Genomic DNA, 15,586 nt, shown 5'->3' on the forward strand with positions numbered 1-15,586 from the left:
GTCACTAATACTTATACTATTAGTAACAATTTTCTAAATTGTATCTAATAATCCACTATTAGTGACAGTTTAGATTTATCACTAATTGTGTAAGTATTAGTGACAATTTAGAAAATCGTTACTAATAGTCCACTATTAGTGACAGTTCACAACCGTCAATAATAAATGAATATTAGGACACTTTCGATTCGTCACTAATACCAAAAAAAAAATGACACTAATAGTTTCCTGCAATTGAGCGGGAAATGTGGAAAAAAAAAAATCACTAAAAATCAATTTTTTTGTAGTGTATTTTACAAAAAAAGAACAAAAAAAACAAAAAAAGCTTTGAGAAGTGTAAGTGTTTGAAAAATTAAATATTCATAGAGGTATGTGAGAATATTGAAACCTCAAGTTGGTTAGTGCATTTTTGTCAAATCTCAGAGAGGTCAACGTATTTTGCTCTTTTCCTTATTATAAATATTAATTAAAATTTCAAAAAAGGACGGGACGAGAAGGTGGACCATTTAACCACCACCATGGAGTTTAATTTTGATTAAAAAATAAAATTTAATAATTTTATAGACAAAATATGTCTTCTTTGTAGTTAAACAAATATGACAAACTTCTATAGAATATACAACACTACGATTTATTAATTTTCTCATTAGATGCAATGCAATGATTAAATATTTTTGGATTTACAGATTTTTGGTTTTAAATTTAGATTGGAAGAGGGTGGGAAGAGGATGTGAAGCACTAGAGATAGGTTACCTCTATTGTATAGTCCAAACTTAGTATAACTATCTAGTTAACATGAAAGAAAGAAAAGTATTAATTAATTTGCTTCCTCCTCACTTAACCTCTTATATTGATGAGATAATACAACATCAACTATATTATTGTGTAATTACAATTTTGGTTTAAAACAAATTTAGTGTATGGACAAACTCTCAAATTTTATAAATAGAAAAATGTTCGTAGTATCAACCTTTTTGAAGTGTAATGTTGCATTTTGTTTGTGAATTGAAAATGAAGTACAAATGAAATCAAGGTAGGAATGTAATCACTAGTTATTTAGAAGGGATTATTAATGCATTTGGTTAGTCAAGCAAAATAGCCATTAGAATTATTCCTTTTCATTTTTTGATATTTTTCAGTGATGGTTGAAAAAATGCAAAGTAAATTTAAAGACAAGAAAACCCTTTTTCTCAAAAAATATTATTGATAGAAGATTATTTAAGTTTATAATCTTTTAATAACAAATCATCCTCATTTAATTGAAAATTTTTTAGATTAAATAATTAAACTTTTTAAAATAATAATAATAATAAGTTATTATTATTATTATTATTATTATTACTAAAAATCTCAAAGCGCTCTCTATATTCACTCACTTCTTTATACAATTCTTATGCTTGAGTCTGACCATTATATGTCTATAATATTTTGTATTTTAAATGTTCAAATAAATTGTATGTATTGCTAAAAATCAGAGTGCGTGTTCATAATATATGTCACTTTTATTGTCATAAACTCACCGAAACTATTATGATTGTGCATGTTTAGTTAGAAATCATGGACCATTTATCTTGTGCTACTCAAACTAAGTCACATGATGTTAAAATGGTCCCTTTAAAAAAAAAAAGCCAAAATCAATGTCCCAACCCCCTCGGTCCCCCCTTTTTCAAAATTATAATTTATATACTATATTTTTAATATGCTTCAATTACACATATATATACACCCATGCAATATATATAACCATAAAGTTAAATATCTATTTTTGAGAGGCATAAAGTTAAATATTATTGAAGTAGACACTATGTCATTTGGGAAAAAAAAAAAAATGTTTCTATACCCACAATAAAAAAAAAAGTTAAAAAGTCTAAGCTTTTTTACGTGTTTGGTTAAACAATTAATACTTAAATTTTAATAAATATTTAAATATTTTTTTGGAAAACTTTAAATAAGTAAAATTATTCAAAAAAAATTATTAAAATTTAGAAGTTTTGTTTATTTTTCTGTAATCATACATGTGCATGAAGATGCCCACAAATGTAGACAAATACCATCTAGTGAGATTTAAGGCTTAGTTGTTGTAGTATTCATTGGAGAATCAAGCTTTGATCCATCAAATTTCTTTTTCAGGATAATTCTCCTTTCTTTTTTTTTTTTTTCTTTTTCTTTTGTTTTTTGTTTTTGTGTTTTTGTTGCACTAGTCTTCTCCCTCTCTAGTAAATTCTCTTATTAAAGAAAAAAATATATAAATCAACATTTACATAGCAATAACATCAACAAAATAGACAACAATATTATGACCTAATTATTAAAGAACTACTATATAAATTTTTTGTGTTAGTTATAAGCGAGCAACTTGGTTTATTATTTTAGTCTCTGCTTCTTCTTAAACTTGAACACAGACACATATACACACTGAGAGACACACTTACATGACCATCTACATCTTAGGGAATTTCCATGTGTTGCGGCCCTTGTCAATGTTAATATAATCATAATGTAAATAGACTATAAGCCCAATTTAGATGTCACAAGAGTTCTTAATCCACTTATATTTACTCCAAGAGACTGCATTTTACATTAAACAATCAAAAATTTTGAAGTTGCTACAATTTTCCAAAACAAATGGCTTAAGCAAGCCAACCAACCAACATAGTTGAGCATAAAATCAAAAGTTTTTCTAGTGTCTTCCAGGCCTTCTACACCCTTCTTCTCTTTTACCTTCCTCAAGAAGCAACTACACCCTTCTTCTCATTTGCCTTCATCATGAAGCAAATGTAGCAACGCCTGCAATGCCAATACTATCAATATATAAAAGAACTTTGCAGAACAACATAAGCCCTTACTATGTAAGAAACATAAAAAGAAAGGGGGAGGGGGCAATGAAGTAATGAACTTGTGCCATTCTTCTAACAAAAGGGGAAAAAATAAAAATCACAGTCTGACAAAGGCACAAGGGATCAAAGGAATGATGAAGCAAGATGATATAATCTAAACTAAATATGAGGAAAGAAATTAACATAATTGCTGACTTAATATGAGCACTTTTAATGACAAATAAAATTATGCAGATATGTCATGATAGGGAAGAAAAAATCTCTCCTTAAACTTTCATAGTGTAACTCATAAGTTCGATAATTTGTAAAACTCTCCCTTTCCATGCTTGCACGCGTGCGTTGTGAATATTTATCTTGTTCTTATATATGGTTACTAATATGCCTTTAGGTCTCTTCCTATCTTTAGATGCCCCGTGAATATAGCTTAGCCAAACAAAGAAGCTCAATATTTCTCATATAATTCCAAATCTCAATATCAGTGTCACCACTAAAAAGCTCTTGTGAGACTAAATACTTCCTGTTTTCAAAGAAGAAATTTAATTGAGTGAAGAAAAAATTAAAGCAGAAATCAATGATAAGACATCTCCTTAGACAACAAAAGAAATGGGGAAATATAGACAAAAAATAACATGAAAAACCCTGACAAAGATTTCCAATCTATACGAAAAACAATTAAGCATAATAAATAATTTGTTTCTCAATAACACTTGTTAACACCTGTTAGGTTTAAATAGTCAAAATATTAAATTCTAAATTTAAGTTTCATGTTTAAGTTTCATCCATCATTTTTACGGCATAAATTACAAAAATAATTCTTCTAATGCCACTTTATCTCATCATTATCTAACTAAATTTTTTAAGCTTCACTATCTTAGACTCTTGTATTCTTCCTCGCACAACACCACATCGGCACACATATGAACTCTTCCTTGCCACCCTATGCCACACTTAATATATGAATTGTATTGTCTTTAACCGCAGGGCCCGCCGCCCCCACCACCACCACCCCCACCCCCCCCCTCTTTTACTCTGGCGCCGCAGGGCCCCGAGAAAAAAAGAAAAAGAAAAAAACCAAAACAAGACAAAATAAAAAAGGGACTGTTCTTTCTCAAGAGCCTATAAATACCCACCCCAGACCCTTCCCCTCGCCAAACCAAAAACCAACCATGAAGTTCTATACCATCCTAGCTTACCTTTCTCTCCTCTGCATCGCCAGAGCCTCCGCTCAGCAATGCGGAGAGGCGGTGAACGGAACCCTCTGCGCCAACGGGCTGTGCTGCAGCCAATGGGGTTACTGCGGCACAACCTCCACCTACTGCTGTGAGGGCTGCCAGAGCCAATGCGCCTGCCAAATCCCTCCGCCACCTCCCTACGTTCCGCCGCCTCCGCCGCCGCCACCTAGCCCCCCGCCGCCGCCCCGCGCTCCAACCCCCAGCAGCCAGGCCCTTGAGTCCATCATTAGCGAAGATCTCTTCAACGAACTTTTGCTGCACCGTGCTACGTCACCGTGCCTAGGGGCGTTCTACACCTACGATGCTTTTATCCAAGCCGCCGGCAGGTTTGAAGATTTTGCAAACGCCGGTGACGAAGAGACTAGGAAACGGGAGGTTGCGGCGTTTCTGGCCCAAACCTCGCATGAAACCACAGGTTATATAATCGATCAGTTTGCATTTCTGCCATTTCATATCTAAAATGAGGTAAATTAATGGCCGACTTCAAGACAACTTAATTAACATCCAAAGTCTCCAAATTAAGTAACAACACGCCCGTCCCCAAACTCCTCTCTTGGTTCAATGTTTAAAGAAAAAAAAAATGAAAACAAACAGAACACGCCCGTCCCGAAACTCGCTATTTTTAGTGTACGCTTCCAGGGGACACACTGTACCTGTCACACGCTCACAAACAGAACACGCCCGTCACAAAACTTGCTATTTTTGTCAAGGAAGTCATAAATTATATGTTTTTAATCCCTGAAATGAAATTAAATGTATACTTCAGGGTCCTATTTTTCATTTTTTAATAATTATAAAAATATCATCTTCTAATCTTAATTTTTTATATTAACAAAAAAATTGAGAAACAATAAAAAATAATTTTCAAATTTCATGCATATTTGTGTAAATATTTAAAAAAAAAATTATATTATGTACTCATGATTTAATTGATATCTTCAATTATTGGATAAATTCAGGAGGATGGGACTCTGCACCAGATGGTCGATATTCATGGGGTTATTGTTGGATTCGTGAAGGAGCCACCATCCCTGCTGACCAACTCGGTGATTATTGTGTTGCTAATGACCAATACCCATGTGCACCTGGCAAGAAGTATTATGGCCGAGGTCCCATTCAACTTTCCTAGTAAGTAGTCATCTGAACTTGGAATATTATTTTTTATTTGTTAGTGTTTAAAGAAGTACCTCATTTATAAACTCACATTTGTAATTTAATTACTAGAACATAGGAAATTAAATATATTATTATAAAAAAAATACACTTTATTCACATAATTCAAATTTCTTTATGCACGACATTCTTTATAATGTGTTGTAACAAAACGATACTAAAACATAATTTTTTCAGCAACTTCAACTACGGCCCAGCAGGGAATGACTTAGGTTATGATCTACTAAATAACCCAGACTTGGTGGAGAATGATCCATACATATCTTTTGAGGCAGCTTACTGGTTTTGGATGACTCCACAACCACCAAAGCCCTCATGTCATGACGTCATGATTGGTAACTACACACCGTCAGCTGCAGACATTGCAGCTGGTCGGTACGGAGGTTTTGGGCTTTGCACCAACATCATCAACGGTGGCATAGAATGTGGTGGTGGCTACTCAAGCGAGCAGGAACAAGACCGCATTGGTTACTACAAAAGATATTGTGAAATATTAGGTGTGGACACCGGCGACAACCTTAGTTGTGCAGACCAGCATCCTTTTGGTTTGACCCTCAAGAAAAAGGGGACCAAAAGAGGTGGTTTCTATTCAGATCAGTAACTTCGAAGCTACCTGTAGATCAAGCGAGCTACAAATCAATTTGAAGTTACATGTGGTTTAAGCTAGCTACATATTGTACTAAGAGTTTATGGCAACGCGATGCATGTGCAATATAGTTAAATCTGTGGCAATAAGCAGTTGCTAAATATGTAGCCTATTATGACTAATAAATAAAATGTGGTGTTAATTAGTTAATTATATCGTGATTTGTCATTTTATTTCAAAATCATCATCATAATCGTCTTGGAATAATGTCTATTATTAATTATTCATTGTAAGAAAAAGTTTCCTAGGAGATATCTGAGCACATGTAGTGTTAATTAGTTAATTATATCATGGTTCTAACTTTACTTCAAAATCATCATCATAATCATATTCGAATAATTTCTATCACTAATTTTTTACTAAAAAAAAAAGGTGCCTAGGAGATATTAGCATGTGTGCATATAATTAAAGTTTGGAACTTCTATATTAAAAACTTATTTGAATTATGTGAGAGATAGGAAGGTGTATGAGATGAGATGTGGGTTTGCTCATGTTGTGAAGTTTGGGCCTAATGGGAGCTTCAATTTAACAAAACACACTATAGAGAAAAAGGCTTGTTCCACCTCAAAAAACACAACAAAATATGCTTTTCATTTTCTTTGGTGCACTTTAGCACATATGAACTCTATAGTGTACTAAGTATTGGTTTCTTGATTTTCTTGATCTCAATTTTCTTTTTCTTTTTCAATTGTTATTATTATTATTATTAAAATTTATTTTGGATTTCTAGAGATATAGATTTATCTTTAGAAGGTTTAGCCTAGGAATTGGAGCTCTAGACTAGAAACAAGCTGGAAGAAATTTTTGATAATGATAAGTAACTATGAAAAGAAAGAGGGTATAAAAAACAAATGACACTGTTATTTCCCCTAAGAATTCTTGAGGTCCTTACTCCAAAAAAAGATTCAATGATGGTTGATGTTGAGTTCATTTCCATGGAAATGCTTTACGTGTTCATTAATGTTTGAGCACTTAGCACACAATTGTAATTGTTGCCGTTAAAATTTGGAGATTGATACTTTTTAACTTGATCATGACTTCATCATCTATAAAAGATAACAAAAAGGAGTTAGATGGCCTAGGATATATTCTAAAAAAATCACTTCTATGCCTAAGTAAAAATAGTAGAAGCGTATGTACAAAATGACAACTTAATATTTATGTTTCCATATAATACTTAATATTTCATAAAATGAATTTCAAGTTTCACTACAAGAAATAAGAGTATTAGTGACAGTTTTAAATCATTACTAATACTCAAAATATTCATAAATTATTAAAATTTAAAATACAAATTGTTTAAAATTAAAATACATACAAGTACAAATTCAAATTAAAATATACAAAATTAATTTTGTTCTGTTAACAAGAAATACAGGAAAAGTAAAAAGTTGCTTGTATTCAACTCGACTAAAGTGTCTGGCATTGTCGTAGTGTTTAGAGAGACGTAGACCCTACAAAACAACAATTTCACAAGAAATTAGCTAGTTAGTATACAATGTGTGAACATAAATATGCAACGACCCAAAAATTCTTGCCATCTTTTTTTTTTTTACCGTGAAATTATATTACTCTATTACCCCTGATAAAACTACTATAACATATCTATGCAACGGAAAACATAAACCATAACTACAATACCATAATTTAAGTATTATTCCCAAAATATACATACACATCACTCCAGAAACATCCCCCAGACCTCCTAGAATCTACTAAAAAATACATCTCCCTAAAACACTTACTCTGCAAACAGGACAATGCAAATGTTCCCTTTATCTCCAAGCCTGATCTACTCGTCTAACTGGATCACTTGAAATATTAAATTACTGGGACAAGACAACTCTCAGTAAGACGAAATATGTTATTACCGGTCTGTGACAACTGAGTTTACATAAACAATATAATTTAATCAACTGAATCTGAACTAGCATGTAAGATAAAGTACAATATAACACACACCTATGTGGCTTAAAATTCAACTGTTTATGTACTTTCTATTTAATCGTACTTTTTTACTAACTATAAATATATCTATTCTTTTCTATATATACATAAATGTTAAAACTTCCCTAGATGATTGTGTGTTATGATTTAACCCCTCATGACAGGGTTGTGCTGCCCGTAGATGGGACTTAACACTGGTTGGCCTACCAGGATAAGTCAACTGAAACTTCTGTTATCAGACTGGCTGCCTTAACCCAGACGATTAGGGAGCCTGCATTCTCTCCCAAGGCACGGTCGACTGTTCATAAAATCCACACACTATCTAAGATATGCGGTTGCACTCTGAACTAAAATAACTATGATATTGTGCTCTGAAATCTGATATGTTCCATTAGGATCTGAGATATCGTATTGTTTACCTTGATTTTGTTTCAACTATAATAACCATAACCTTGTAAAAGCTGATCTGAATAAACTGTAATATATGATTTGAATAAATTGTAAAATCTGAACGTTATGGTTCTACAATCTGAATATCATGTTATTCTGAAAATACTGTAAAATATCTTTTTGTGGGTAATACTGTAAATCATGATTCTGTAAATTTTGTAAAACATATATTTCTGTATGTACATACTAAAAATCATGATACTATGAAAGTTGTGCAAATTTGGTATTGAACTACCCAATTAAATGAATAAAACCCATATACTGAAACCTGTATTTTCCTGTTAATAAAGATAATTTATGATCTAAAAAACTATATTGAAAACACATAATTTGATACCTTTAAACCTCTAGAATTCATGTCCCAAAATACATATATTTTACTGCTAAAAATTCCTAAAATGACTAGCATAGCATATTTCCCTTACTTCATACCTCTAAAGTCTGCTAAGCTCTAAATTTACACCTCTGGAATGTTCGAAACTCAAATCAATCAACCCAACTCAGAATGATAATTATACTCGCCTTCCCTAGACTCACATATTTCTTTATCGATAAAATTCTAAAGTACTAATTATTTGTCAACATAAATGAGTTCTTGAGTAAACACCCGTTGGGCTCCTCAACCCATGCTTGCGGTATTCAAAAACCCAAACCCTAAAATCGCAACACTTAATCAACTTAGATTCCATATATTTCCATCTAACACAAAATTTGGGTTTAGAAAACCCTACGAACAATATAAACAATAAAATAACCTACTTACCTTGATTTTGGGATGGTGCCTAAACTTCTCAAACCAAAATTTTGCTCTGGAGAAGTTGTAGAGAATCTCCTCGGGATCATTGTGGTTGCTTCAGATCGTCGAACCGAGGAAAAACGGGGCTGTAGTCTTATAAATAAGGTAAAGAGACCGTAGGTAGAGAGAGAAAGAGAGAGAACAAGAAATTTTGTTGGAAATCTGATTTTGTGTGTATATATAGACTGCTGCCACGTAGCTTTGTCGACGAGACACTTGGACTAGTCGACGAATCGAAGAAGGGAGTTTGTCGATGAAGGTGATGAGTTTGTCGACGAACCAAAGGGTCTGAATCCCCCCCTCTCGGTATTTCTTCATCGACGAGACACTAGGATTCGTCCACGAACCATATAAGGGAGTTCGTTGATGAAATAAGGGCATTCATCGACGAACCCTGCTTTGTGCCTTTTGAATTTTCCTTTCTCTCTATTATTTAATTGTTATTATTTTTCAGGTCTCTACGTTCTCCCCTCCTTATAAAATTTTGTCCTTAAAATTTGTTATCTATGTTATACACCATCCTCTGAGGAAAATTTACTACTTATTTTATTAATTACCCTCACTTATGATAGAGAAATACCATGGTTACAAATATTGTTCTGGAAGATTACAATAAAGCTTCAAAATTTCTCCCAAAACCAAATATATCCTATAAACCAAAATATGACTATATACATTAATTACCCTGCACTATATAGACAATGTTGATTTTATTAAACAATACTGATTTTATCTGAACTATTATCTTCCTTTTCTTGACTAATACTGATCCCCACCGAATAGATGTGGGTACTTCTGTCGTATTTCCTCCTCAAGCTCCCACGACGCCTCCTCTATTGCATGATTCCTCCACATGACTTTTGCTAGTGGAATTTTCTTGGTACACAATCCCTGTTTTTTTCCATCTAGAATTTGCACTAGTATTTCCTCATAGGCTAAAATATCTCTAATCTCTATCTTTGCATAACTGATCACATGGGAAAGATTTGGGATGTATTTCCTTAGCATAGAAATGTGAAACATGTCATGAATCCTAGATAAAGCTAATGGTAAAGTTAGCTTGTGGGCGACTGGACCCACTCTCTCAAGTATCTTGAATGGGCCAATAAACCTAGGGCTTAGCTTACCCTTCTTTCCAAACCTCATAGCTCCTCTCAGTAGTGCTACTCTCAAAAATACCTGATCTACCACATCAAACTCCAACTTCCAGTGGCGAGTATCTGCGTAGCTTTTTTGCTGACTCTGAGCTGCAATGATTCTATCTTTAATAAGTTAGACTTTATCGTACACCTGTTGCACTAACTTTGGTCCTAAAACTCACCTCTCACCCATTTCATCCCAGTATAATGGAGAATGAAACCTCCTACCATATAATGCATTGTATGGTGTCACCCTGATGCTGGCCTGGTAGTTGTTATTATACGCAAATTCAACCAACAGTATATATTGGGTCCAACTACCCTCAAAATCCAACACGCATGCTCGTAGCATATCCTCGAGTATTTGGATCCTCCTCTTTATCTGCCCATCAGTTTGAGGATGGAAGGTTGTGCTAATTGATAACCGAGACCCCAAAGCATCCTACAAACTCTTCTAAAATCGCAATGTAAATTAGTTTGAAACTATGAATATTGACGCACCATGGGGTTGAACTATCTCCTGATTATATAACTTTGCCAGTCTGTTCATAGAATAGTTGACTTTAATAAGGAGAAAATGAGTGGTCTTCGTCAATTGATCAATGACCACCTAAATAGTATTCCGTCCATGCAACGTCGGTGGTATCTCTACTGCTAACGATATTGCTTCCACTGATTTCCAGCTCAGAGCATCAGCTACTATGTTTGCTTTCCCTAGGTGGTAACTGATAAAGCAATAATCATCTTTAATGAGCTCTAATCATCTTCTCTGCCTCATATTCAATTCTTTCTGGGTGAAGAAATACTTCAAACTTTTATGGTCAGTGAAGATCTTATATCTCCCACCATAAAGATAATGTCTCCAAATCTTTAGAGCATACACCACTGCAGCTAATTCTAAATCATGTACTGGGTAGTTCTTCTCATACTTTTTAAGTTGTTGAAAAACATAAGCAATAACCTTCCCGTGCTGCATCAACACACACCTGAGTCCCTTCTAGGACGCATCACTGTAAATAAAAAATTCATCCTCCCCTGATGGAATAGATAATAGCAGTGTAGAAACCAGCCGCTACTTCAACTCCTAGAAGCTCTGTTCACACTCATCGATCCATTAAAACTGTATATTTTTTCTCATGAGTTGTTTCAGTGGACCTGATAATCTAGAAAATCCATCCACAAAATGCCGGTAGTACCCTGTTAGACCTAGGAAACTCCTGATCTCCTCTATATTCACTGGTCTCACCTAATTCACCACTGCTTCTATCTTACTCGGGTCAACTGATATGCCATCTCGAGAGATCATATGTTCGAGAAAAGTTACCTACCTCAACCAGATTTACATTTCTTGAATTTAGCGTATAACTTATTTTCCCTTAATATCTACAACACCAGCCTCAGATGATCCTCGTGCTCCTCAAAATTCTTCGAGTATACCAAAAATACCATAACAAATTGGTCCAAGTACTGATGGAACACCTAATTCATTAGGTCCATAAACATTGCCGGTGCATTAGTCAATCCGAACCAGACATTACCATGAACTCGTAGTGCCCATACCTAGTTTGAATGGTTTTCTTTGAGACATCCTTTGCTTTAACTTTCACCTGGTGATATCTTGACCGAAGGTCAATCTTGGAGTAGACCTGGGTCCCCTGGTGCTGATTAAATAAATCATGAATTCTGGGAAAAGGATATTTATTTTTGATTGTTACTTTATTTATCTCTCTGTAGTCAATGCACATCCTCATAGCCCCATCTTTCTTCTTCACGAACAAGATTGGTGCTCCCCAAGGTGATACACTAGGCCTGATAAATCCTTTATCCAACAAATCCTACAATTGGTCTTTCAATTCTTTCAATTCAGCTGGAGTCATCCTATAGGGTGTTTTAGATATCGATACTAACCTTGGTAATAAATCCATAATAAATTCAAACTCTCGATCTGGTGGTAAACCAGGTAATTCCTCTGGAAAAATATCTGGAAATTCTCTGACTAGTGGAATATCATCTTGTTTCAATTCTTCCTTTGACATCTCCTTTATATAAGCAACATACCCCTGGCAACCACCCTGAAGCAATCTCCTTTCTTGAATGGCTAACACTAACTGTGGCGAGGCGCGTACATGTGATCTCACGAATCTGAATTCTTGCTTACTTGGGGGTCTGAAGATCACTTCCTAGCAATCAATGATGGCGTAATTAGCTGCCAGCAAGTCCATACCCAATATCACATCAAACCCCTACGTTTCTAACACCACGAGATTTTCTGGTAATACTTTCTCCTAAATGCCCACTAGATAACTTTTAAGTACCCTCCTACACCTCATTGCTAATCCAGCCGGCATGGCTACTGATAATTCAACGTCTAAAAATTGTGCCTCAATCCCAGATAATTTAACATATCTCGACGACACAAAGGAATGGGTAGCACCTGAATAAAATAAAACAACAACTTTATAAGGTAAGGTAATAAGAATACCTATAACAGCGTCTCCGGCAGCCTTAGCATCTCTCGGCGTCAATGCATAAACCCTTGCCGGAGCTGTGTTCCTCTGCTGGCCTCCACGGGGCACTTGGTAACCTCCCAGAAAAGGTTTGTGAACTGGAGCGCGGGACGGCAATCCTGGACATGATCGTGCCATATAACTGGGTCTTCCACACTGATAACAGACGTTCTCTCCCATCCTACATTAACCCATATGCCTTCGGCCACATCTAGGATAAATGGGATAAGTATGCTCACCCTGAAAACCATGGTATCCTATCATCTGCCTCTAGCTCCCACTGTACCGGTCTCCTCTCACTAAGCCTTAGCTGGAACCTGCCTGAAAACCTAGAGGTGTGGCCCTTTTTGTCTAGATCGGTGCCCCCACATCTTTCTGTTCGCTCTCCTTTGCTACTTTGGCCCCATCAACTAGCTCAAAGAAGTCTTACATTTTCAGATCTGCTACCTCATTATAAATTTCCCGCCTCAAGTCCCTCTCAAACATCCTCGCCTTTTTAACCTCATTTGGGACAACATAGGGGGCAAAGTGTAACAGCTCGATGAAGTTCGCCGCATATTGCTGAACTATGAGATTTCCCCAGGTCAAAATTAAAAATTCTACTACCTTAGCCTCTTTGACGGTAGCAGGAAAATATCTGTCAAAAAATATCTCCTTGAACTGGCTCCAAGTCATAGCCATTGGTATAGGTCTCTGCTCCTCCAATAATATCGTAGTTGTCTACCATCTCTTGGCCTCGCCTGTCCACTTGTATGTGGCATTGAGGACCCTCTGCTCATCTGTACAAGAGAGCACTGTTAGAACTTTCTCAATCTCCTGCATCAAGTTCTCAACAACTGCAGGATTTGCTCCTCCTAAAAACGCTGGAGGGTTTATTTAACTAAACTTCTATATTACACCCCTGGGTTGTGGATGGGCCTCCCTAGTCCCTGGAGCTCCATGCAATTTCATCCATAACCTGTTGAGCAATGCTACAAAAAACAACATCTAAATCCCCGTTGCCTATGCTAGAAGGCCCTGCACCATCATTGTTGCTAGCATGAGCACTACTGCCCCTAGGGTCCATCCTGCAATAATGCAAAAAGTATTATGAGAATCCGCGCCTCATAATGCTATTCATTCTTACATTAATCTAACTAAAATATCCTTATACCACCTATTACTGATTTTAAGGTATAGTTTTACCATATGGAAATAGAAACCGACGATAGTTTACCATAGTTTTCATGAAATCGTTACCCTAGGAAAATCACAGAAACCACCCAAAGTTCCTGCTTCAAGACCGCAGAATAGAATCCTAAACTCTCGTCCTAACTTTCCAATATTAACTCACTAAAATTCTATTCCTATATTCTGATATTATTTCCCGCTGTACACTAAAGTCTACAGAACCTAACAACTTAGACTCTGATACCAAATTGTAACGACCCAAAAATTCCTACCATTTTTTTTTACCATGAAATTATATTACTCTATTACCCCTAATAAAACTACTATAACATACCTATGCAGCGGAAAACATAAACCATAATTACAATACCAAAATTTAAGTATTATTTGCAAAATGTACATACACATCACTCCAAAAACATCCCCCATACCTCCTAGAATCTGCTCAAAAACACATCTCCTTGAAACACTTACCCTGCAGATAGGGCAGTACAAATGTTCCCTCTATCCCCAAGCCTAATCTGCTCGTCTAATTGGATCACCTAAAATATTTAAATTACAGAGATGAACAACTCTCAGTAAGACGAAATATGATATTACCAGTGTGTGGAAATTGAGTTTACATAAAAAATATATTTTAATCAGCTGAACTTGATCTAGCATGTAAGATTAATTACAATATAACACACACCTATGTGGCTTAAAATTCAATTGTTTCTATACTTTTTATTTAATCATACTTTTAGTAACTATAAATAAATCTATTGTTTTCTGTAAATATATATATATATATATATATATATATATATATACATAATTGTGAAAACTTCAATTCCTTGGATGACTGTATGTCATGATTTAACCCCTCATGACAGGGTTGTGTGGCCCATAAGCTGGACTTAACACTGGTTGGCCTACCAGGATAAGTCAACTGAAATCTCTATCGTCAAACTGACAGCCTCAACCCAAATTGCTGGGGAGCTTGCAATCTCTCCCAAGTCATGGTCGACTATTCATAAAATCCACACACTATCTGAGATATGTAGTTTCACCCCGAACTATAATAGCTATGGTACCATGCTCTGAAATCTGATTTGTTCCATCAAGGTCTGATACTATATAATATTAATTTATATCTATCTTACTATTTTACCATGATTCTGTTTCAACTATAATAACCATAACACTATAAAAGCTGATCTTAATAAATTGTAATATCTAATCTGAATAAACTTTAAGATCTGAACGTTATGGTTTTGTAATCCGAATATCCTGGTATTCTAAAAATGCTGTAAAATATCTTTCTGTTGGTATCTTGTAAATCATGATTCTGTAAATTCTGTAAAACATATTTATGTACATATATACTGAAAATCATGATACTATGAAAGCTGTGCAAATTCTGAACTGAACTGATATTTACTCATACCACATAATTAAATGAATAAAACTGATATACTAAAACCCGTATTTTCCTGTTAATAAAGATAATTTATTGTCTAAGGAACTCTATTGAAAATACATAATTTCATACCTATAAACATCTAGAATTCATGTCCCAAAATATATATATTTTACTACTAAAAATTCCTAAAATTACTAGCATAGCATATTTCCCTTACTTGATTCCTCTCAAGCCTGCTAAACTCTAAATCTACACCCCTGCAACTTTCGAAGCTCAAATCAATC

The 15,586-nt window shown here is 34.8% G+C and overlaps 1 protein-coding gene across 1 annotated transcript; it reads left to right on the forward strand.

The window, feature by feature from the left end:
• Positions 1-3,975: 3,975 nt before the first annotated feature.
• On the forward strand, positions 3,976-6,041 carry LOC131152275 (basic endochitinase-like). Its single transcript, XM_058104056.1, has 3 exons — positions 3,976-4,484; positions 5,029-5,197; positions 5,420-6,041. Exons 1-3 carry the CDS (start codon positions 4,004-4,006, stop codon positions 5,841-5,843), a joined length of 1,074 nt encoding a protein of 357 aa, XP_057960039.1. The 5' UTR covers positions 3,976-4,003; the 3' UTR covers positions 5,844-6,041.
• The last annotated feature ends 9,545 nt before the right edge of the window (positions 6,042-15,586 follow it).

The sequence above is a fragment of the Malania oleifera genome, chromosome 3 (assembly GCF_029873635.1).
Source record: "Malania oleifera isolate guangnan ecotype guangnan chromosome 3, ASM2987363v1, whole genome shotgun sequence".
NCBI classification, from domain to species: Eukaryota; Viridiplantae; Streptophyta; class Magnoliopsida; order Santalales; family Ximeniaceae; genus Malania; species Malania oleifera.

Excerpts from the sequence above, each read along its gene's own strand:
- LOC131152275 (XM_058104056.1), top strand. The coding sequence starts at position 4,004 with ATGAAGTTCTATACCATCCTAGCTTACCTTTCTCTCCTCTGCATCGCC. Across the intron at positions 4,485-5,028 it reads AACCTCGCATGAAACCACAG|GAGGATGGGACTCTGCACCA; the intron begins GTTATATAATCG and ends GGATAAATTCAG. Across the intron at positions 5,198-5,419 it reads GGTCCCATTCAACTTTCCTA|CAACTTCAACTACGGCCCAG; the intron begins GTAAGTAGTCAT and ends TAATTTTTTCAG.